Below are 25,377 nucleotides of genomic sequence, written 5' to 3'. Positions count from 1 at the left end.
ATGGTGATTTCTCATTGGCTGAACAACTGAATTATAATGAATAGGTGTACTTTAATGAGGCGCATTAAATGGCTACTACCAGGTGTATAATTACTACATTTTGGCATGGTCGAGCATAAAATATATTTATGATATTTTAGTTGTTGATAACATTGAAATGTGTGTGTATTGTGTCATGTGTTACTTATTTTTTACTTGAAGTATCCAGGAGCTTCGATGAATGAGTTCTTGATTTAGGCCACTTAAAAATGAAGTTAATTTTTTTATTTTAAATTTATTTATGGGATGGTTTTTGAATTTTGATTTTCTTGAATTTTTATGGCAGAAGTGATACGACAAAATAGTAATGTAGCATTTTCTCCTTGTTGTGATAAGTTAAGGAAATAGGCTTTCTACTAAATTGAGTCTATAGAGTATCTTTATGCATTTGTGTAGAGTCTAAAGTCGAACAACAGTGTTCTTTATAAGTTGTTATATACTGTTATCGTTGCATATCTCCAGTCTCTCTCTCCTAAACTAAGTTCATTAGATAATATTGTCTTCAATTCATTTTGTAGTTTAGAAGATTTTTATATTTAATTTCTTTCAAAAGTTGAAACTACTTGTAGGTTCGAATCCCTTGGATCCTTTATGCTTGACTTTGATCAGTTACTGTGGATGATCTTAATAACCAGCAAGTCAGTATAGCTGATTCAGAGCTGAAGCATTTCTACTCTTAGTACGTAATCTACATACAAATAATTTCAAAACAGCAAAAACTAAATCTCAATATGCAGTTAAAACTTAAATATTATATTAAAGTTGAATCAGTTTGGAGAAGATTTTATGGTGTAATATGTGTTGTGATGTTAGTTTTCAGTGTTACATTTTGAACATATTATTGAAAATAACTTTTCACTGTCTTCGAATGGTCAGAGATATCTTGTGTGGTTCTTGATACAACTACTCCTTTCCGTATAGTGTGATATTCATTGACTTTTTGAATATTATTGTTGTTGTGGCGTTGCACAGATTTCCATTTGTACGCTACTTTGATTTTTTTTTTTTTTTTTGCAATGGCAGGTGCCTTAACTTGACGTTATTCACCCTGACTACAAGTGTGGCTCATAGATATCGCTAGTGCCGAGAAGCATAGACCACTTACTTCGTCAAAGACTGTTCAAAAGCACCACAGGTGGATCTTCATTCACTCGTAATGAATGATGATGGTGATGATGAAGAATTGTTGGGATATCACAGAGGAACAGGAGTACTTGGAGAAAACCCCTGTATTGCCTGGACCATGGGCTTGCCCAACACAAGTTATAAATTCATGGTGGATCAGTCAGGATTTGAACCTAGGCCCCCTGACTTATAAGTCCATTGTGCTAGTATTGAGCCACCATGACAGTTATTTGAATTTAGTATTAATTTCGATTTATGTTAAGTCTTGAATAGGTGTTGACAACAATAATTGAAGCTCTACTGATACTGTATTTTTAATTTAATATAGCCTACCTTCTTTTTGCTGGTGATCTAGCATTATACATTAAGGACTTGTTTTCAAATACAGTCGAACCTCTCTTTTATATTTTTCAGCGGACTCTGAACAAAGGGTGTAAATTATGGGAAATGGTTTACGCATATCAAGAACATTAAAGATACATTGTTCAATGCATAGAATGATTTTTAATCACTGCTTGGAACCGTTATAGCACACAGGACTATTTTAAATAATACAAGGATTAAATATTTAATTTGGAGAAGATAAATTATCATACACATTATAATCAACAGTAATCTCACTAGAGGTTTTGTTTTTATCGATAAATCTGCGAGTGGAACATGAGCAGATTTATCTAGAGAAAATCAAAACTCGAGTGGGATTTAATTGACTATTACACGATTAGAAGAAAGTATATAAAGATTAGAAGTAACGAAGTACTCCAATACAATAAAATATTAATTGACTTACGAAAATACAAAACTGTCTTCAAATTTGTACCATCTCAACATTACAAATATTACGCTAGTAGATGGCAGTAGTGTGTTATGGTTAGCTGTTTTCTTGTTATCAGTTGTGCGAACTGTGGAATCTTCATTGAACTCTGTGGACGGTTACTGGTCAAGAAGGCTTTGTTGATTCAGTTTCATTTTTATTAAAAAAGTTGCATTCCACTTCAATTATATCGATCCCAGTAATCAATGTCACTTGATAGATGATTTTCAATAAATCTTAGTATTAAACAATCTCTGATACGTGACTATCCATAATATCATATAGCAGAAGCTATAACATAACCTAAATAATATAAACAAGTGTTAGAAAAGTTTTAACCCAGATAAGCCCAAAAATTTTTTGTGATAAAAATACAGTATCACATTAGTTACTCTCAAAAATCGGTTAAATGATGTTGAAATGAACTAAAACAAGGAACGTATATTTTCTAAAGCTAACAAATACTACCAACATTATCGCACAACTTATAAAATGTCCCTAACACCAACAGTGACATAATATCTGAAGGCACTGCAACTGTCCTTAAAAAAGGACGGTGGGAAAATCTGGGTTAATTAGGGATGATAAAATAAACAAGAAACGTTTTAATTAACAATGGTGAAATAACAAAAAAACATGAATAATTTAAAAAAAAAAACAATTATAGAAAGTACAATTTTCAAATTTGAATGTTTTAATGGTTGGTGGTTCAGTTGATGTTACATTGGACATGTGCGTAAAAGAAGTGAACTCGTTGATGTACATGGTGTATCCCTCAACTTATTCAGGATTTCCGATTGGTGCTCTTCATTTATTTGTAAATAGGATTTCAGGGAAGATGCATAGGTATGACCAGTGATCTTTATTAATTCTTGTTCTTGAATGCCAGTGCGAGTCATATTTGAAAGCGCTGTGCATCGACTGGAGTGGTTTGTAATTTTCTGTTTTTTTTGACGTCCAGACCAGTGCAGTTTGAAATGTTGGCAAACAAAGAAACAAATGCTAGGGTAGTGATAAAAATAAACACATGCTAGGGACGCGATAAAATTAAACAAATGCTAGGGACGCGATAAAATTGTGCGATAAGCAGCCATGATTAGTTGAAAGACGTCCTTTCGTACCGTTTTATTGGTCAAAAGTAGTGTGACGAAGTAAAAGTGTAATAGTCACTTTAAAATTTCAAAATGTAAGACCTACACACACGTTTCAAACTGAAATACGATATTAGTTTTTTTTTTTTTTACAAAAAAGTGTGACTTTTTTACTGTCTATGCTTCTCTTGTCCATGCAGTTCATAAAAAATTGAATTTGCTCCTTCTGTAGCAGTAATGCTACAACTACATCTGCTCTAGTGGGAACACCAATACTATTATCATCATCATCAACATCACAACTAGTACTATTGTAGACGGCATATTCGATGGCTGGTGAGTTGCTACCAATAGAAAATTTCCACTCTATAGCCTTATATCTCACAAATCGTATGTCTCTCTGTCACTCTCTCTCTCCCTCCCTCCCACACACATTAGATGCATCGTTCAAACTGCATTTATATATGGAAGTATACTTAATAAAGAAAATCTTATACTCGTGTTAGGATAACGGCATTGCAAGTGGTATATTCACATCATTGTCTCTTCCGCCTTCCTCGTCTTGCATGTCACTCGACTCACTATCGGTATTATCACTGTCATCCTGATAATTCTCTCCAAATTCTCGTTCCTACCAATTTCTTTTTCGAAATCTTCTTCCTGTGTTTTAGAAAAATCTACACTTTCGCGGTATTCTGGCGAAGACAGTTTTTTAAGGAAGTTATATACAGTATAAAAGATAATGGGATTGAGAGTTAATGAGAGCAAGACTAAATACATGATATCCACCCGCAAAGGAAACATTATTAATAAAGCACCAACTTATCTTACAATTGAAAATTACAAATTTGAATATGTAAAAAATTTTATATATCTTGGCTCCATGAACACCAGTCTTGAAATTAAGAGAAGAATATCTATAACAAATAAATGTTACTTTGGATTACTGAAATATATTAAATCGAAATTCTTAACCATCTCAACTAAAAAATAAGAATATATAAGATGCTTATTAGGCCGGTATTGACGTATGCCTCAGAAACTTGGACTATGAACAAACAGGACACCAGAAGACTTAGTATCTTTGAGAGGAAAATTCTGAGAGCAATTTATGGACCCGTCATAATAAATAATGAATGGAGAATTAGATATAATAAAGAAATATGCGATCTGTTTAAGGAGCCAGATATTATAACAGTTATTAAAATTGGTCGATTGCAGTGGGCTGGACACCTGGTAAGAATGGACGATATTAGACCCGCTAAAAGAGCCTTTACATCCAATCCTGGAGGAAGCAGATCCAAAGGAAGACCAAGGAGCAGATGGAAGGATAATGTATACGAAGATGCTAACTTTATTGGTGCACGAATGTGGACAGTCAAGGCCAGAAATAGAGATGGCTGGAATAAAATACTGAGGAAGGCTAGGACCCTCAATGGGTTGTCGAGCCAATGATGATGACATACAGTATAAATAATTTTTCTACTTTGTACTCGAATAACTTCACATGTGTGAATAGTAAAATCAGTACTTGGTCCAGCCTCAAGAGACATGATGATACAAAATGACAACACATGCTATAAACAAAATGTAGTTTGCACTTCACTGACTATTGATACTTAATAGTCCACTACAGTAAAACAATAATAAAACACGGTGAAATATATAACATTAACAATAGGGTCTACTAATTTAATTGAACTATGTACGGCACACTGATTTACTATTTAATATGAAATTTGCTCCTTCATTCCAGAGAGGCCCCTCCAGCTGAATAAATATTGTATTTTGTAAGGTCTCATAAAGATGAGTCATATAAACAAAGCCAGTGTTGGTGTTTGAATGGTGAAGGTTTATTACCTCAATAAATTCTCCTTTCTCACAAGTGACTCCAGTGACTCGAGATTTAATAAACAACGAAACATGAAAAATTCATTTCGCAATGCATGGGACTTGGTACAGTAAGTTCTGTATGTTGATGTCTTATATGAAAGAAAATATCTCTCTGATAGCTCCTTGCATAATGTGAGTATTTTTGTTATATTACTATTTTTCAAAAGTGATTCTCAGTTTGGACTGATAGAAATCGTTATGTTGAGTGAATGCTTTTGTTGTTGATGTTGTTGTTGTTCTTCTTCTTCTCTTCAAGTATTAGGCCAAATGGCCTGTTACGATCTCACAGTTGAATTTTCAATCCAGCACTTCTTTGGACGACCGAGAGACCTCTTCCCATTTGGACGATAGTGGAGCATGACTTTTGGGATTCTATCTCTATACATGCGATGCAGATGATTTATCCAGTTGTTCTGATAATGTTTTACGTGATTAATTACAGGTTCTAGTAGTAATTCTTCCATTACATCTTCATTGCGATTGTGATCCCATTTCGTATATCCCACTGTATATCTCATAAATTTCATTTCATTAGCCGTTATTCTGCTTTCGTCTTTCTTCCTCAATGTCCATGCCTCACTGCTGTAACAAAGTACAGGTCTCGCCAAGGTCTTGTAAAGGCGAATTCGAGTATGCCTTTGTACTAGGGAAGGTTTCATAATGGTGTTAATTATTCCCATTGTTTTGGTGTATTTAGAAATTATCTGTGAAATGTCTACTTCATCAAAAAAAAGATAATGTGTATCCGAGATATGTAAAATAATTTACCCTTTCTAATATTTTTGAATCTAAACATATTTTGCTAGGTGCAGGGTATTTTCCGCAGAAGGCCATAATTTTAGTTTTTTCTTTATTGATTTTCATATCATATTTAATTCCAATTTTGTTAAAATTAAAAATTGAATGTTGTAATTCATCTTCTGAGGATGCCACCAGAGCTAAATCGTCTGCAGAAAGTAATGAATCTAGTTGTAAATGTCTATTGAGTTGTATATATCCATGAGGCAATTGTTTCCATTCTCTAATTATTTGATTCATATATATAATAAATAGCAACGGTGAAAGGCCACAGCCTTGTCTTACTTCTGTATGAATTTATGTCCAATGCGATAATTTATTGTCACACCTTACTGCAATTAGATTTGTTTTATAGATATTGTATATGTTTGCTATAAGTTGTGGTCTGCGGCTAATACATTTAATAATTTATTTCTGTTCACCCTATCAAATGCTTTTTCCATCAATAATTTTAATGTAAAATATCCATCGCAACAAGATCTTCCCTTTCGGAAGCCATTTTGTTTGCTTTTGTTCAAACATTTTAAAATGCACTTTTCAAGTGTTAAACATGAAATAAATAATTTCTCTGCAACTATACCACCTAAAAATATGTCATTTTGACAGTCTTGAAGGACACAATGAGCTCTTTCTACAGAACATACCCCCAAGACTCTATCTTAAATAATCTTTCCAAGCGGAAGGGATTAAGTGTATAGTGGCTTGACACTAGGTCTGAACTAGGCAATGCTGGGAGGCGGAACATGCAAGCGATTGGCAGGTGCCTCTATCATAGCTCCACCTCACCGGCCATCGAATATGCTGCCTAGTATAGTACTGTTATCCTGGAAATCGGTGTGGAATGTCCTCTACAGTTTGTTCCTCACCAGTGATCACATTATCCTTCATGAGAAAAACGTGGTCGCAAAATTTGTTATATTTGAATCTGCAGTATGTAACTGTATTTATAGCAAAGCGGTAATCGCAATTTTATGTTTTTTTTTTTTCACATGGATGCCATCTTTTTTTTTTTTTTTTTTGGCAGATACAACTTAAATTGCGGGAAGTTTGAAATTACGATAGTGTAAATGCAGGGGAAAATATAGTAGAAAAATTGAAGGGTCCAAAAAAGAAATGTTGTAAATGACGGGAAAATGAATGTAAACACAGGGTTCAACTGTGTAGGACTGTGCTTTGGCCACATTGCATTCTCCATTATTGTGAAACAGTATAAACCATTCCATTGATTTAAATTGTATAGCAGTTAGGTATTTTTGCATATAGGACTATGCTGTTATTGATCACCTAGCAGGGTGATTATAGCTCACACAGTTATTTGCCTCGTCTCAATACAGTACTATATGTTAAAATGCAAAACGGTCGTCCTAGTTTCTCATCACTAGACCTCGTCTTATTTTGACCATGAAATACTATAGTCGCGAAACTGTTATTCCCGGCGTGACTCCTCCTCTTTGCTTACGTCTTAGAAAGTGAAGGCTCTATAAAGTCTAGGTAGGTAGTATCGTTCGCCATTTTTGTTCTTTCGTTGCCGAGCTACCAGACGAGAAATCTATTTGCCACACCATTAAACATTATCATGTCGTAGCTCCTATGATAATAAATCAAACACACTGTAATTGAGCAAATAATTGAGTGGCAAATAACGTCCTCGTGTGCTTTCTGCGAATGCCAATGAAAGAGCCAAAATGGCGGGCGATTATATTAAGTATTTATTGAGCCTTAGGAAATGCATAACGTCATCATCAGTGAATCACAAGATGCACACGTTTAAATGTAGCTGACTTGCAATGTGACTGACTGCCGGAAATAAGAGTGACGGGTTGCATGTGTTCAGATAAGTTGTTTGGTGTTTTATAATAGTAGTGTGGTCGTCTTGCTTCAAGATGAAAGGACAAGGTATAATAGTTTTAGTGCAGCAACAGAAGCAAGATTCCAGAAAAATATCTAGGAAATGCCTATTATCCATACGGGCTATTCCATATGAAATTGATCAGTAAAAAACTTCGCATTTTTTTTATACTCTAATTTTTTTCCTACTTATACAATGTGCTGAGGGGAGTGCATTTTCAAAAATATACTATCGAAAGTCAAACGGTTTTCGTATTATTGAGCGACAAATTTAGCATATTTTATAAAAACAAGCCTATATCAGCGCTCAGAACTCTGGAACCATTTACTGCAGAACATTGAACGAGAGCTTATTTTGAAGCTGACATTTGGTAGGTTATGTTAAGAAATAGTCATTTTTATTGTACACAGAGATACAGATAATCTGATTTTACTTGCTTTCAGGCTTTTTGCCCATTTGTAAAAATGCAAAAAAATATTGAGAAAAAACCTTGCATTATTAAGAGGGATTCGGCATTGTTTGCTTAATAGCTCGGCAATAAGTTTCGAGGGTATTAAATAGATTATTTTCACACGCCTAGACTTGAACGGCGCAGTACCGCATGCACTGGCCGAGAGCTGAAGATAATCGAGTGTTGGGCGTCATTTTACTCCTATGTTTATGAAAACCTGTGATACAGCTAGCACAGCCATGACTGCTAGACGGAACATCACGTGTTTATGTCTACTGGCCTTGCTTCCCTCGGCTATCTCCCACCTCACAGTCAACTGGTTAGTTCACGCGCGTACTATTTATTTTCTTTATTTCATATTTTCAATACTTTATTATCAACGAACCACCAGTAAAAATATGTGTTTATTTGTACTTTCAATGCAGAATCTAACCATATATTTTAAAAATATTTTTTCGTGGCCAAAGGCGTCTTAATGAAGAAAATTCTAAATTTCTCCATTTCCATAAAAAGTAAGAAAAACTGTTTACATGTCAATATAAACTTTAACTTCTCAACATCAAAATAAACCATGATTTTGATCATTGGGTGAAAGGGTTTCAGAGCCACAACAGTTTAAAGTGGCTAATTTTATGAAAATACGATAAATTTAAATATTATTTATTTAAACACTATTAAGTTCTGATGCCTCAAACTTTACACAAAGCATTATATCACAGTTGTCTACGGACAGAAAAGGTTTCATTGTATTTAAAAATTGCAAGGTCAATTTTCTCTATATTTCGGTCGGTTTGAGATGGAATAGTCCATACAGTATATCTTTGTAGTGTTGTTTAACGTTATATATGCAGACAGGGGAATTGAACATAGATAGGTTCCCAGAAACATCAGAAAAAAATACGGGACACTCAGCACTAATTTTAAAAATTGAGCTTTGGTGTATATTTTCCATCACACTTATCCATGTTGTCTTTGAATTGATTAAAAAATACAGTTAATCAAATTGAATACTGGTCTACTATTAAAAATGAAGTACAAAAGAATAAACTGAACAAAATGAATTGAAAATGTACTCCTTACAAAATAAGTTCATCTGACAATACATAATTATAAATCAGTTAGTTGTACAATACTTTCCTGAAGAATAAATTTGTTGTAACAATTATTGCTTGTTCTAAAACATTAGGTCATGAAATGCAACCCAGTCGTCACTGGAAAATGATCTCACAATAAGCATTGATTTTATTGTCTTTAATTGCAACTTATTTTTCGCTTCCATTCACAGTGAGTTCATGCGCGAGAACATTCAACATTCGCATTTGTATGAAGATACACATAATGAACTCTGTTACTTTTTTAAATTTGTAAGCTTTTCATCAACATCAACAAATGTTTCGATTTAAAAATTTCCTTGAATTCACTATTTTCTTTGGAATTCAGAACATTTTTTACTATTACGATTTCATCAAACAAGTGAGATTAAAATAGTGTTAGTTCTCATAGCAGTTTAAATAGTGTTTGTTCTCGTAGCAGTTTACTTCATAATATCAACTCTTTTAAGAACATTGTGCACGTGTAACCTTCAATGTTGGCAATGTAGCGAATTCCAATGTCATCAACATTGATGGAGACTATTATTTATAATAAAATAGCAGTTGATATTCCCAGTTTTATTTTCTCAGTTGCTAATTTTTTAATAAAGGACAAAAACAAGTCCAAAAGACATCATTCAGGACAATGGGACACATTAGTGAAAAAAGGGATGCTCTCGTACGGGAACCCTAGAAATGTGACTAGACATCAGTTTAAACAAAAAGAGTACACTACTGTAGGATAAAAAGTTTAACATTACAAGTTCCGTACATCGACATAATTGTATAGTGTCCTTTACCTTAAAGTTGTCGTTTTCTAATGCCAGGCGTTTGACAAAGGTCATTTGGCCTCTTGCACTCCAATATTTTTCAAAGATATTATCATGGTCAGCCACTGAAGCACAGATTTTGAGGTGTTCCGAATCCATTTCTTGGTTTGAGTTGCACAATGGGCAGTCAGGGGACTGATATATTCCAATTCTATGCAGGTGTTTGGCCAAACAATCATGGCCTGTTGCCAATCTAAATGCAGCTACAGACGATTTTCGTAGTAAATCGGGAATTAACTGTGAATTTTGATGCAGTGAGTTCCATTTTTTCCCTTGAGATTGTGTTATCAAATTTTGTTTGTTGAAGTTTAAGTATGTAGATTTAATAAATCTTTTCACAGAGTAATATGTAGATTTAGTAACAGGTCTGTAAGTAGCAGTGCTGCCCTTCTTTGCTGGTGCATCCACATTCTCGTTTCCCAGGATTCCACAATGGGATGGTATCCATTGGAATACAATTCTTTTATTGAGTGATATTAATTGAGAGAGCATTTTAGTTATTTCTGCTGTTTGAGATGAAGGTGTGTGTTTAGAGACTATTGATAGAATAGCTGCTTTGGAGTCTGACAATATAACTGCATTCTTAAATTTATTGATGTGACATAGAAGATTCGTGAGACTTTCACTTATTGCAATGATTTCTTCATCAAAACTTGTTGTTCCATATCCAATAGATCTATAAAATGAGAAGAGACAGCACGTAACACGTGCACCGGCACCTTGTTCTCTGGAGATCAAGGATCCGTCGGTGTATAAATGAAGCCAGTTAATGAACCTTAATGTTAAAGCTTGCCTTTCTTCTTTACTTCCTGATCTCCTCCATTTTGTGAGCTGTGATGTAAGTTGTTGAAGCTGTCAAACTGTCATACTTAGAGTAACTCATACGAAAATATTTTATGAATTTTAATGAATTCATTATCATTTCATTTCCTTTTTCATAAAAAAAATCGACAGATGCATAGCTTTTTTTTTCCCCTCGGAAGAGGGCCCATAGGCAAGCACCACAGCATTAGGCCTATAGTGCAGCCTTCTTATTTGGGATGACTTTTAAGTTCTTAGGACCGCTCTCCAAGCACATGATTCACTGCTTTGTGCCATCTTATCAATTTGGCTGTGACATCTAGTTCTAACGGAGTTCGCTTGAACAGCAATGCTCCTACCTCTCCCTGTTAATACGCTGGTTCTTCAGACAGCATCTATTCCGAATTTATGTGCTTGTGTTCCGCTGCACCCTTTGACCAGAAGGCCATGCCACTGTAGACTCCGTGATTCACCAACGTGCCATCTATTTGAGGGAGCTACACTCCTCCCTGTCTGCCTGTAATCCACTTATGAAGCCCCTAGGATTAGTGCAATTCCTCTAGACAGATGACACTTGTAGGCAAATCCCAGAACCACGCCTGCCATGATACTCTGGTTGACCTATAATAAATTATTGAAGTGATAACATGAAATGATGCTAATGAAGGTGAATGCCGAAAGTTACCCAGAAATTCTGCTTCAAGTGGCTGTGGGAAAACCTCGGAAGAGACTCCAACCAGGATTTGAACCTGGGCCCTCTCGTTCCATAGTCAGGCAGACTAACTGTTACTCTACAGTGGTGGACTTCGATGCATAGCTTTACTATGTAACATATCTTTATATAGGACTGTATGCGTGGCTATGGTAAGGAAAGCAAAAAGATGTATGTGCGTATTTAATGATCTGAATTTGACAATAAAGTCATTCTTCTTCTCGCCTCCCAATATTTAGAAATGGGGTCCTTAAATGTTAAAAGTGCATCAAATATTAATAAGTGTCTCTCAACCATTTCTTCTTCCTTTGAACACAAAAGGCAATTTGGCGATGCAAAGACTCCGATTTTATGCAGGTGTTTGCCTAGAAAATCGTGACCAGTAACAAGTCTGAACATTGCTACAGATGATTTGCGGGGAAAGTCTCTCTCTACCCCCCCCCCCTCTCTGTCTCAGTTTACTTTATATTTACTATACCATCTAAAGCAAGGAAGTTAATGTAGTTTTGTCCCTTTTTCATTTCGCACATTTTAAAGATGAAAGTAAGTGTTCTGAGTTTACACTTTTTTAAGTATGGCGAATTACTATTAGTAAATGGTAAACCTAGATCTTTGATTGGATTTATGATATGGAATTTCCATTTTATTGAGACCTACCTCTTCTGCTTATCCTCAGTGTAAGATTTGCTTTGGTCATCATCATTCTTCAGGAATTTTCTCTGCATACCTATATGACTGCAAGAATTTTGTTTTCTAATTTCTTTCTTCTGGAGAATTCTAGTCCAATTCTGTCCCAAATCAACTTCTTTTCTATCTTCCCTTGTGAGTTTTTCATACCATAAGCTGATGAAAGAGACCACTGGCTTTGATTTCCTTCTGAAGAAAAGAATCCTGAAGACTTCTATCACCTTCAAAAATTAATCCCCTCAGCTAGGTTTGAATCTGTAACTTTGGATCCAGCGGGGTGGATGGTAACTACTATACCACCAAGGACATTGTTATCCCGAAGTTAAAGCAGATTACTGTTAAGGAAGGCAGAGGAATCAAAGTTGACTTGACTTACCTTTGTAATAACACAGCAATGATAAAGCTTTTGTCAGTGTACCTGCAGAACAAAATTCTTTGGGCTGTATTCATAGACATTTTTAGCGCGGGCTTCCGGTGGATGATCAGCGTTTTTCGTATTTATAAACCAGTGTTAGCGATAGGATATGATTTGAATTCTGTACGAGTAACCAGTGGCTAGCTTAGTACGCTCGTAGCACATGCTGCGAAATGTCTATGAATAGCACCCTTATATTCTAGAACAATAAAAAGTAATATCTTAATGTGACTAGTATGAGGAAGTTAGGTTAAAAAATGTTATACTGTAATGCACCTAAGCAATAAAGGGAGTTAAAATTTTTTATTAGAACTCCCCAATTTCTTTACATATATTTCAATAGAGGGCATTACAATACTTTACAGCTTATTTTAAATTTGTGCACTAGAAATATCCTGTGAGAATACGAGGTTTGGCAAAGGGGAAAATTTCCTTATATTTTTACCCTGATCATTTTCAAGTAATTATGCAATGAAATTACTGTTAAGATATAAGAAACAATAAACTGGTCCATCACACATGGATTTGGTGTATTTCTGAGCATCTCCCAATGTTACCGCAGTATAATGCAGAACAGTTTTCCCTTTGCATTAACAGACATGAAACAGGTTTACCTATTATTATGTTTACAAAAAAAGAAGGTAAAATAAAGAGAAATTCACAGAACTGTACACAAGAACGGAAAGTTCAGCATATATATAAATAGCAGACAGCAGTAACATGTAAAGCAATTTAAAATTAAACTTCTCTTTACTTATCTACTTCAAAATGCTGTTTCAGAGATAAAATACTATTGTACATTTTAATAAAGGTACACAAATGTGCATATAGTTAAACAAGAATATTTGCAAGTATACTCGAGTATGTGATGTTGGTTGTTCATAAATAAGTCATAATTTATGGGTCATTGTGATGTTTTTAAAGAGGTAAATTTTTTGTCTTTTTATGTACAAAATCCAAATTACAATATCGTACAGTATGTAATTGGATACACTTCGTGTTCTAGAAATTTTTTTGTCAAGAGAATTCGTAGTACACTTTGTCTTTTTTTTTTTACACATTATGAAAATTAGCTCCTTTTTCTGTTCAGAATCTTTACATGATATTGTGCCTAGTGTTATCTCAGTCTTCAGGGACTCTGTAACAAGTACTGTATTTACTTACACATAATACACCATTGCACTTCAGATACTCTTCTGAAGAGCAAGGCAGATATATAACCTAATAGTAATAGGAAATTTCAGTACCGGTACATTTGCAACCACAATTTCGGATATCAGAATGAGATTTAAAATTGTATGCGGAATAAATATTGAATGATATATTTAATCTAATTAAATGATTTAAAGCTCATGAAGCTAATCATTATTAAATCACCTGTCTAGGTGACCTTTATATTTTATATTACATCATCTCACCTTTCAACTGATAAGAAAATTATTAAATTCATGATGAATGATACTTTATGATTATACTGTTTTTTTTTTCAGTCATTTCTGTTATGTAATAAGAATACACATACTCAGTCTAACATTAATTACTACAAAATGTAGATGAGAAATAAAAAGTTAGAATTAACATGAATATGGGAACATATACATATGGGTCTTTCAGAAAAGTTACTTCCAGAATTATTAATACTGTGTAAACTGTGTTCGCATAAAAGTAACATTTTTCTGCATACTTTTCGTGCCATCATACAATGAACGGTAGTTTCTTATATACTGATTATAATACATGATGGTAAAATATATGTATTTAATACTAAATCATTGCATGATTCACAGGCTCAGACGTGGTAAACTGTATATGGAAACCTTTTTTTTTTTAAGTTCGAGAAATTAGATATTTATTGCTTTTTTCATGTTGGAACTGTATCAGGTTTAGTGTCATTTATGGATAACATTTACTTACGTTTATCTAATTAAGAATGACATTTGCTTTGAGCCTCCACAAAATTAATGAATGCAAGCATTACTTTTTAACTCGCTGGTAAAACATAACTTATTTCAGATCATATTTTAAGTGTGAGTAAATACAGTACGTGTATAATTCATTTCATTTATTACAGCAATTCTTTACTAATGTGATGTATTTGTTTTTATTGCTAGGGAATGTAATTTCCCTTTTGATGAACACAACTTAATAAAGTCGAAAGTGTAAGAAGGGATGATGAAGAATACTAGCTTATGTCTTAGTCATATACTGTATTTGAAATGTGTAATTTCATAAATGGTTTTATTACCCAATGTGACTTAGAGGGAATTGGTGGGATTGTCTTTTCTCCCCTACTCAAAGAAACTGTAATATAATTGATAAATATTGGACACAATTCATTTACATCGATTACATGGAATTTTCTGACATTTGATAATGAATATGATTATGATCGGCAATTAATACCTATTAATAATATTACTCTATTTTGTATCTGCAAAAATGTGCATAAGTTTAAAATTCATATGTCATGTAGCTCTTTGTTTCAACATTAATTCTAAGATAGATTAACTTGGATGTAAGCCAAAATTCTAAATGATACGTCTACATGGCAAAGGAGTTAAATCACTTATAAATAGTACCATTTGGTAACATCAGGTTTCATTACTGAATTAACCTCTGGCATATGCTCTAAGAGAAAATTACCAATTTAGTAAAACTATTGTATGTAAAGAATGAAATTGTTCAAAGACTCTTTCAAAATGTTCTAGAATATTTCTTCAATCTTTCAACTATAAAAACCTTCATCTACATTTAGGAAGTACATAGCTCTCAGACTGTTTGGTTACATGTTGGCCACAGCATACAAACTATAATGTAAACTGTAACTTCCACTTGTTGGCTTATGATCATACATTGATTCAGTGAATATGTTGACTATAGATGTTCAAAATAAACAAGTCTTTCTATGAATACTATAAAAAGTAGACTGGACATAATTATAAATTTACAAAGGCAAATATATAGATTTGTAATGAACACTTAGCGATACCAAGTTCTATATAGTTATATAGACTGCATTGTAAACTTGTCATTACAAAACAATATTCCTTCTTGGTAGATAGTATCTAACAGATGGAATGTAGAAAGACGGTTTTTATAACCTGTATTTTGTTGGCTTTCAATATTGTAAAAATTATTTTTCACTTGGAAAGGAATAGAACTATACAAGTTGAAAAATAACTACATTTTTGTTTCAAAATACGTAGATGTTTAACAGGTATTAGTGTTCATCTGGGGCTGGGGAAGGGCCATAAAATATCAACTCAGGTATCTGTCCTCCTTGGACTCCTGTCCCATTTGTGCTTTCAGAAGAACATTGAAATTGGAAGGTAACACATCCAACAGTCACTTCGCTCATTCCTTCCTGACCGAAGTAGCTCAATTCGCTGCCATCTAAGATTGCCGATGCGGTGTAGAAAGACTCCGGTTCTATCTGGATAGGATGCTCGAAGTACACGTGGAACGTATTGCTTGATCCGTCAGAAAAGAACTTAGTGTTGTTTTCTGCCATGACTCGGCCCAGACGCTTAAGCTCGATTTTAACATTGTAATCAGCAGCTCCTCCAGACGATCCATATAATCCAAATCCTACTACAAAGATCCGTTTGTCAACGCTGAACTGAATGCTGTCACAGCGTCCCCTATAACGCCATTGATTGCTTCGATAAGCACAGGACTGGAAACGGTGGCAAACCTGCAATATGTCAAATATAATATCAGAACAAAAGAATAGATGTTATAGTTTTCAAAGGTACCGTGTGATGGGAAACACTATAGACATGTATAGGCTTTACCCAGAAATGTATAATTGATTAAAGGTATTCTGATCATATATATATCTGAAATACCTAGAACCAATTGAAATCTGCATTTATGGTTATATGTGAAGCTTTGAGATTGTTTTCAGCTAGTGAACAAATGGTGACTAGCAGAATGCGTTAATTGAAATTTACAAATTTTATTAACAAATGATCGGTGATTTCTCTTCATAACCTTGTTTCACAAGCCATTAATTTATTATTATTGTCTACTGCAGGTCAGTTGATAATGAAGCCAATCGTTTTCTGTACTCCAGTATTTCTCATGGATACTTTCTTAATTAACAGAAGATGCGAATTTGGTGGTCCATTATTAATTCAATGCTTTGTCACATAATCACTGTCAGTAGTCACAGGTGCCACCTCTGATTTCTTTCGTCTATTAGGAATTATATTCGAATTGTTATGCAGTAAACCCTCGATTTAATGGACCTCGTTTCAACAGACTTTGGATTTAACGGATAATTTTTTAGGACTTTTTATTATAGTTTTTAATATTATATTATTATTGTTATTAAATTTGTGCTTGCCAGCAGAACACACCTTATGTAGTCCTGTGTGATGAGGTGATGTGATTTCATGCCATGAAGTGTCATTAAGATTGGTCATTAGCTCAAACACACCTTATGTAGTGAGATAAAAATTTATATTACTTCTGTGTGATGTGGTGATGTTATTACTATAATGTTGGCGACAGAAAAATGGTATGTACATTTAACATGTAACATTAATATGTTCAAATTATAATGTTAGAGTTAAAAATATATATATTATTTAAAAAAATTCGCGATTTAACGGACTTTCGATTTAATGGACATCAGCCCCAATAATCTGTTAAATCGAGGGTTTATTGTATATCGTTTCGCATTTCTTCTTAGAGAGCTCTTAATATTACGATTTTTGTTAATGTCCATTACACTGGTTTAATAAGTCTTCCAGTTGTACAGGAAGGTATATTTTCGTGGATCTGTCAATAGTTTAACTACATTTTTAAACTAATTTATATGACACTACTTTGTAACATGATGTCTATGGCTTTCCCTTTCTTCTTATTAACCTTGTGTATTGTTTATTATTAAGCTCGCTCTGGATTTTAAGATTTAAAAAACTAAAACGGGTTTTTCGATATAACACTGAATGTGAAGCAAGCACAAATTGAACAAAATAACAGATATTCTGTTCTGCAGAAGTGAGTGTAGATTGTGGCATAACATAATGCCTCCAAGCACTCCCCTCTAGAGGTAACATGTGGAGACTGATCTATGTTACCATGGCAATGATTAATTAAAAATGGTGAAATTATGGCAAGTGAAATGCAAGTACTACACTAAAAGAAGTTCCAAAATCTCGTCTTTGTTCACAAGAAAACACAGGCCCACTAATTGATTCAATCGAATTTGAACCTGAGTCTCCTGTATGGAAAGCTAACGTTCTAACCTGGCTGATAGTAAATGTAAATTTGTGAGTCTAAATGGCATGTCCTAATGAACAATTTGTAACATTTGACGCAATAAGGTGATACTTCAGGTACGAATTACTGTATTTTATGTGACACACTCATTTATGACTATTGTTACAAAAATTATTAAATTTGATGCAAATTTAATCAGAGATATCTCATACAAATGTCAAAACGTAATTTTTCATTTCATAATTAAAAAAAAAAATAATTTTTAACATACATTCTTATGATAAAATTTCATGCTTTACTTTAAAGACTTGAAGCGGAAGTCCACTGTACATAAAAACATGCAAATTGCATTGTATCTTTCTTGAGAAATAATAGTATATTACGATACAAAGTTGGGAAGTGCTTTTTACAAAATCGAGAAAAAGTTTGAAAAATGAGCAGAACGAGTTTTCCAGTTTCCGAGATTTTGTAACGCACTTGACAAACGTGTATTGTACAACATTTTTTGCACGATCATATTTTTAAAATTTGCAAATATATATTTTCCATTGGAAAATTTAGAGCAATCAGTGTATTCCGAATCTCACCGGTCCGGTGGCATCAATGACGTCACGTTGCAGCAAAATAAGGAACAAAACTGCTGGAAGGATCGATGGCTGTCATGGCGACTGTACAAGTTGTTGTCTGTGCTACACTAGCAAAATTTTGCGAAATTTTCGTACTCCCCTCTCGTTCAAAGAAAAGATAGCATAAACAATTTATTTCTTGAACCGGTAGTAATAACTGGTCCGTTGACATGTTCGCTCATAAGCCATTAACATATTGTTTTACGTTGTGCTCATTACAAACAATACAGCAGAACTAAAGCAGAACACACCGCCATGACACAACAGTGCACGATGTTATTCGTCTGCTAATTCCCGCCCTATACAAAAACCAATCAGATTCACTGATGGCGGCTGATGGAGACTACCACCACCTCTGCAAGTTGATGGCACCGGTGGAGCATCAATGACGTCATCGGTGGAATTCGGAACACCGTGATGGCATCGGATTGCTCACCGGTGAGATTCGGAATACACTCAATATTATTTTAAGCCTTCGCAAAACTATATTGTAATGGTAACTACGTAACAATAAGTGCACTGTAATGGGTCTATTTCAGTATAGTTTTATGTTATAAAGAATGGTTTTTCGTAGCAACAAGTTTCTGTGTGGGAATTCTAACTTTCAAGACCTAACAAGAATAGCTGTAAATATAACAAAAAATACGATGGTGCAAAAAAGGATTTCACAATTGATATTGGCATGGGGACTACAATAGGTATGGCACATAGTTTTAACATTGTGTGCAAGCCATGGTCCTGTCTGGAGATAGATGTTTATTCATTATTAATGTCCTGCACTTTGTTGTCTAAGATGGAAGTCCAGAGTCATACTGACCTCACATCTTGGCAGTCTTGTTACATGTCCCGTCTCGTGTGTAGTCAAGTGAAAATATGAGATCCTGATAATGTAAGACAGAAAAAGACATATGGTTAAACACAATTGGCTATTTACCTGAGGTTTAAGGCCCGCACGTGACTTGATGGGGTAATTGAGTTGAGGCTTGTTGTGTGCCGTGAAATGGAGAAAAATGTCGATCGTTTCTTGTAATGTAAGGATCCCCAGTTGTGCTGCTCCATTAGCAAATTCTTCTAAACTCATTGTGGGTATGCGGACAAGGTACAATGCACTACCAAGAACATTACGCTTGTTCTGTGGTGTGGCTTCTAAGTCCCTTCGTCCACATTCAGCTGCCGCCCAGTTCAGTGCTGCCTCGAATAGATGCATTTCTTTACAGTTGAGTGTCTCCCTTGCCAACACAGATTCCAATGTATGGATGTCGATGTCCACAAAGCCTTCTGACCGCAAAGCCATTTCAGCCTTTTAAATACAGAAATATGCATTAGCAGAGAAAAATTAAAGCTTTTAAAAGTAAAATGGCGATTTAACAATAAATCAACAAGTACGATATCTCTAAACAGTATGAGACAATGGAAAGAGTACTCGTTAAAAAAAAAGAAGAAACAATAGAACTGAAATTTTATAAAACTATGTCCATATGGTATATTAGGTAGGGGAGGAATGACAAAATCGACACACTTTCCAGAAAAGTATTATCAAAGTTTGTCTATATAAACCTTTAGATTATCCAAGAAAATTAGTTTTTCTGAAGTCTGGAGTATTATAAATATTGCTGACTTACTTCCATAAAATCTAAATAAATTTAAAATTGATCCTCATGATTACGGTACTAGACAAAATTACATTTTCTTTTTAAATAAACCCAAATGCCACACAGCTGCTTGGTTAAAACGCGGCAGAAATTTTGGACCTAGAATATATAACTCATTAATTAAGACTAGCCTGAGCTAAGTACACTTGACACATGTAGATCTAAGGAATAAATTAGATTATGTAATCTTTTCTTTTCACAAACTAATAGAGTTTAAATTTGAAGTTTAGTACACATATACTTTTGTAATCTCTGTTATTTTGTACCAGTATAAATTTATTAATATACTATCTGTATTTTACTCTATATTAATGTCACTGTGCTGAGTAAACACACTTACTTCACTTTTGTAAAATATTTCATATACGTAAACTGAACTGCGCCCAAGCACGAGCTTTTGCTCTTTTGTGCTCCTAAGCCTAATGTATTAAACAAATAACTCTGAAACTTATTGTTCTGTACTGATATGGATTCTGGATAATGAAATGTACAGATAGATGGGAGCAGTATAGGCCTACATTTCTCAAACAATGAAATTTGTATATGCAGTGAAAGGAGATTAAAACTGGATCATATTAAGAATGAACAAATAAGAAAATGACAATACACTTAGTAAAAAAAAGTACCAAACACCTGTTTTAGTCGAATATTGAACCAGAATAGGCCAGAAAGCCATGAACAAGAAGAAGAGAAGAACAAAAAATAATGATGGCAGTGAAGAAAAACAAGAAGAATTAAACTTGATAAAATATATAGATCAGTAAAAGAGAAAAATTTATTGTTTCTTTGCATAAGTGTAATCTTTATTGAGAAATTCTTATCAATAAAATGTGTATGTAAATTATTATTTTAATTGGCATATTTACTGCAAAGTGAAATTGAATATATACGTTGGTACAGTATTAAAGATTTAATTAGATTTACAATTTAAATATTTAAGAATTTATTAAACTACTTTAAGTCGTAAAATGTTTATTGTGACATACAATACGACCTCAATTATCTGTTTTAATGGACGGGATTAGTGAATGGTTAATAAAAAAAAGGGATAATTTGTATTGTAAATTTAATGGCCTTAAGTCTTTCTGATGCCATTTAAGATGCCTACTTTAAATAGTCGGTTATTTTTTCTGCACTCGTTTATGTCCATTCTAAACTTAGTAATTACTGAGAAATATTCCAACAAGTAGCTGCGTAGTGAAATTTTTTATGATTGTCCAAAGGGGGCGAAAGTGTTTATTTAATCTTGACAGAACGAACGAAAATTACGCATTAAATATTGAGTTTTCCTCGATCACATTTTAGAGACAGAGTCAATCATAGTAGAGTAAGAAATACTGTAATGTTCTTGAGACATAACTTCACTGTCTCCAGTCAGTTTAACAACAAAATATTATGGGTTAGGTTGTTGCATGAAGATTTACACTTACTCATACAGAAAGCTCTTGCTACATTGCTTATATTTAAAAGGGAATTGAAAAATCGTATAAAAGAGATTTTATTGAATGATAATATAAAATATAGCTCCATGTTACATGTAAAAATGTATATTATCGCCATTCATTGTTCATATTTTTATGCGTAAATTGGTTGCCATAAATCAAACCTGTACATATAATTTGCTCCCAAAAGGATCAGAAGTCTGTTTGTAAAATGTAGTAATGATAAGGTTTTTAACTTACTGAAAGAACTATAAAATTGAAGAAGTTGATACTCCACTTACATTCAGTACTGTAGACAAGTTTCTACATCACATTTCCTTGTCATTTGTCTTCTTATGAGTAAATCAAATACGGAAAATCTTTACTTATAGACATTTTGCCAAACTTTAATACAAAGTTTAATATAGCTTTATTAAATATTTCTCAAATAAGTTGTATAGAGTAAAGGTTGGTAATATTGTGATAGTTCTTTTTGAGAATTTATTACAATTTTACTGAGCGAAAGGAAGATCAATTTTTTACGTCAACATAGTAAGAGAATGTTCGAGGACAAGTTGCTGCACAAAACTGATCCTTCTCTTACTCAGTAAAATTGTAATAAATTCTCAGAAAGAACTCTCACGGTATTACCAACTGTTACTCTACTATATAAAGAATCGTGTTAATACACATTGAAGTTTAATGGAGTTTTTATTAATGCATTAATGATTTCTAGTGACCATAATTGCATATGTAAAATTATAATATAACAATTCATTATTTGGTGTTGATATAAAAGTCAATGGAAAATATAAATCATAAGAATTTTTTAAAATGGAAATCAATTTGCTCTTAGTAAATTTGGGTAAAGTTTGCTATAAATGCGATATAATTTAGTCGAATTTTTTTAATAGACCTCTGCATTTATAAAATATTCTTTGATGTAAAGTAATTTAATGGGATTTAGGTTAGTCGAATGAATTTAATCGGAATATTAATAATTATGTACAGGATATAGTTGCAGTTACGCACATTTATTACAAACTTGGAAAAACATAATTTTAAATTATATTTTATATTAATTTTAATAGATAGGAATTGCTATCCAAGTCAAAGTTAAAGACTGTTTAAAGATATGCCCTTAATTAATGCCATTTTTATATACCGTACTATACATTTTCAGATATTAATTTCTTTTAACATTGTGAATAATGATTAGTGAAAAATAGAGTTTCTCAGGTATCCATTACCGATTGCATGGAGTAGAGTGAGGTAAACCTTTAAGCTTGAATTGTATGGACACACAGTATGCAGTAAGCATCATGCTCTGGTCACCTTCAACCCCTTGAGAAAGAACATTTACTACTCAGTTTGATAGAAGCAGTATGCACACTATTCATTGCACACATTAATCCTTGAAACCATTATGATCAAACCACCTTTCCATTACGTAGCCAGACTACTGATAAATTCAATTTGTAAAAAATTTGGTAGGGTAATATTTAGATTGATATGGATATAATTTAACTTAATAATCTTTCAATTTCAATAAGTCATTCTTGAATGAAATTTTAAATGAATTCTTGCTTAGGAAACGGATGGAAAGAAATATACAGTTCTATTCCGCAAAAAGCCTTTATGAGATATGATTAGAAGGGATGAAGCTACAAGTAATGAAAAAAAAAAAAAATTAGAAAGAAAACGAACAGTGGATAGATAAGAATGGAGCTGATCTTTTGGAAGATGACAATGGTCATTACAAAGCTGGATATATACAAACAGTAAGGGCGCAAATAGCCATAGTAGCTGACGCGCCATTTTAAACCCCACTAACTACACAAACAGTATGGGTGCTATTCATAGACATTTCGCTAGCCCATGCTACGAGTGTGCTAAACTAGCCCCGGCTATCGACTGGTTACTTGTACAGGATTCATATCATATCGCTAACACTGGTTTATAAATACGAAAAACATTAGATCGCTGATCATCCACCGGAAGCCCGCGCTAAGAATGTCTATGAATATGGCCCTAGGATTTTATTTATTTTTTATTTTATTGGGTTATTTTACGACGCTGTATCATCTCATGTTATTTAGTGTCTGAATGAAATGAAGGTGATAATGCTGGTGAAATGAGTCCGGGGTCCAGCACCGAAAGTTACCCAGCATTTGCTCGTATTGTGTTGAGGGAAAACCCCGGAAAAAACCTCAACTAGGTAACTTGCCCGACCGGGACTCGAACCCGGGCCACCTGGTTTCGCGGCCCACGCTGACCATTACTCCACAGGTGTGGACCTAGGATTTTATGATTAGAGGTGAATTAATATATTAATTTTTAGTAAACAAATTTCTGGTTTGATATAAAGATCTTGGCTTATAGTGCAAGGTTTAATATTGAAGTTTGATAGATGCCAGTAATGTGTTAAGCAGTGACAGTGGAGTAACACTATTCAGTCTGTCATCTCTTCTTTTTCCTTAAAAGGAGTTACAATGTTTTAAATTTTCATACACTTAATGTTCTAAACACTTCTTACCATACACTTTTTAGTGGTATAAATATGACATGTTTACTGATTTCTCGTGTGGTATGATTTTCTATCCAGTTTTACTTATTTTTAGTAATGGGTTTTGATATATTGTTTATGCAGTTATTTCTTCTTCATTATTTTAACTGAAATAATACCTACTATTCAAATCGTACTCACATTGTTTATGCTGCCTTTTAAGAATTGCATGTCTAAAAATACGATAATACATTTTTTACATTATGTATTAAGAATATAGTTGAAAAAAAAAAAAAGGTAAAGTCATCCCCATTACAGGCCATGAAGGCCCACAGGGTGGCAGAATGTACAGACAATTGGCATGAATGGCAGTAGGTATGTCAGTCCTATGTGTCCACCACATTTACCTATAAGGAAATACACTAGTACTCATTTCTGTTGGAGGCTGAGTAAACCCCAAGACCATTATGTGGCTGGAATGATTAGATAAACGAAGAAAATCCATGACCCCATTGGGAATCAAACCTGCATTCTTCCAGCGTGAAGTGTTATGTCTTAACCATGATGCTACTGCCCACTCCCAAGAATATAGGTATTCTGAAGCAAATCTGATTAATAAAACTAGCAGAATTTCTAATCTCATACGCCTTAACTACTCATAAATTTGCATAAATTTCTTAATAAATAAGTCTTCGTTTTCAGTTATCTCTATTTAGTGATACTTATAAGCAACAAACAATGTTTCTGCAAAGTCTCTGGCATTACGAGAGAGGGCTGAAACAATCGTAAAATTAGAGAGGAGATATATATTTGAAACTTCTCCCATTGCTCTTCAGCCAGTAGAGTTTTAAAATACTACGAATAAAATAGTGAAGGGCCATTCGTAATCTAAGCCAGGGATGCTGAACTGAGGTTCCTGGCAGAGCCACTAGTGTTGTAATTGCTGTTAAGGACGTAGCTACTTTGACCGAATATAGCCGAATGGTTCTCACCAGCGCAAGAGTAAGAGAAGCCTATGAACGCGCAATATTGAAAGACTAGTCAGCTCTGTATCAACAAGCGCTCTTTCTATTCAGGAATGAATTTATGTGAGAGAAACGCAATGAGCGTTTTCCATTAAAGGTAAAAATGCTTGTAATAATAAACGTACTTTGCGTCAAATAGATTTATTTACATCTTACAGTTTGGAAGAACAAACTGCTTTCGTAGAAAGGCTGACGTGTTCTCTTTGTAAGTTCATGAATGTTTGCGTTAATTTTCTTAACCATTATTAACCAAAGATCATTAAACAAGTGTTTATCCGACATTCTGCTATAAATATGTGACTTTGTTAATTTCATTAATGAA

At 33.7% G+C, this 25,377-nt stretch overlaps 2 protein-coding genes across 5 annotated transcripts in view; one reads left to right on the top strand and one right to left on the bottom strand.

Annotated features, from left to right (window-relative positions):
• Positions 1-25,377, top strand: part of Brf (Brf RNA polymerase III subunit) — a 234,259-nt gene that overhangs the window by 18,855 nt on the left and 190,027 nt on the right. The gene's annotated exons all lie outside the window — the stretch shown is intronic.
• lute (BTB/POZ domain containing protein 3 lute) overlaps positions 12,874-25,377 on the bottom strand; it is a 111,892-nt gene continuing 99,388 nt past the window's right edge. For all 4 annotated transcript variants that reach the window (XM_069825486.1, XM_069825489.1, XM_069825488.1 and 1 more), the window contains 2 exons: positions 19,386-19,751; positions 12,874-16,290 (listed from right to left, as the gene is read on the bottom strand). In XM_069825486.1, the coding sequence (XP_069681587.1) occupies positions 15,817-16,290; positions 19,386-19,751 (840 nt within the window). In that variant the 3' untranslated portion in view covers positions 12,874-15,816. The remainder of the gene's footprint in view (positions 16,291-19,385; positions 19,752-25,377) is intronic.

The sequence above is a fragment of the Periplaneta americana genome, chromosome 5, assembly GCF_040183065.1.
Source record: "Periplaneta americana isolate PAMFEO1 chromosome 5, P.americana_PAMFEO1_priV1, whole genome shotgun sequence".
Classification (NCBI taxonomy): domain Eukaryota; kingdom Metazoa; phylum Arthropoda; class Insecta; order Blattodea; family Blattidae; genus Periplaneta; species Periplaneta americana.
The sequence above is the reverse complement of the archived record's forward strand: the minus strand, read 5'-3'. Positions and strand labels throughout refer to the sequence as shown.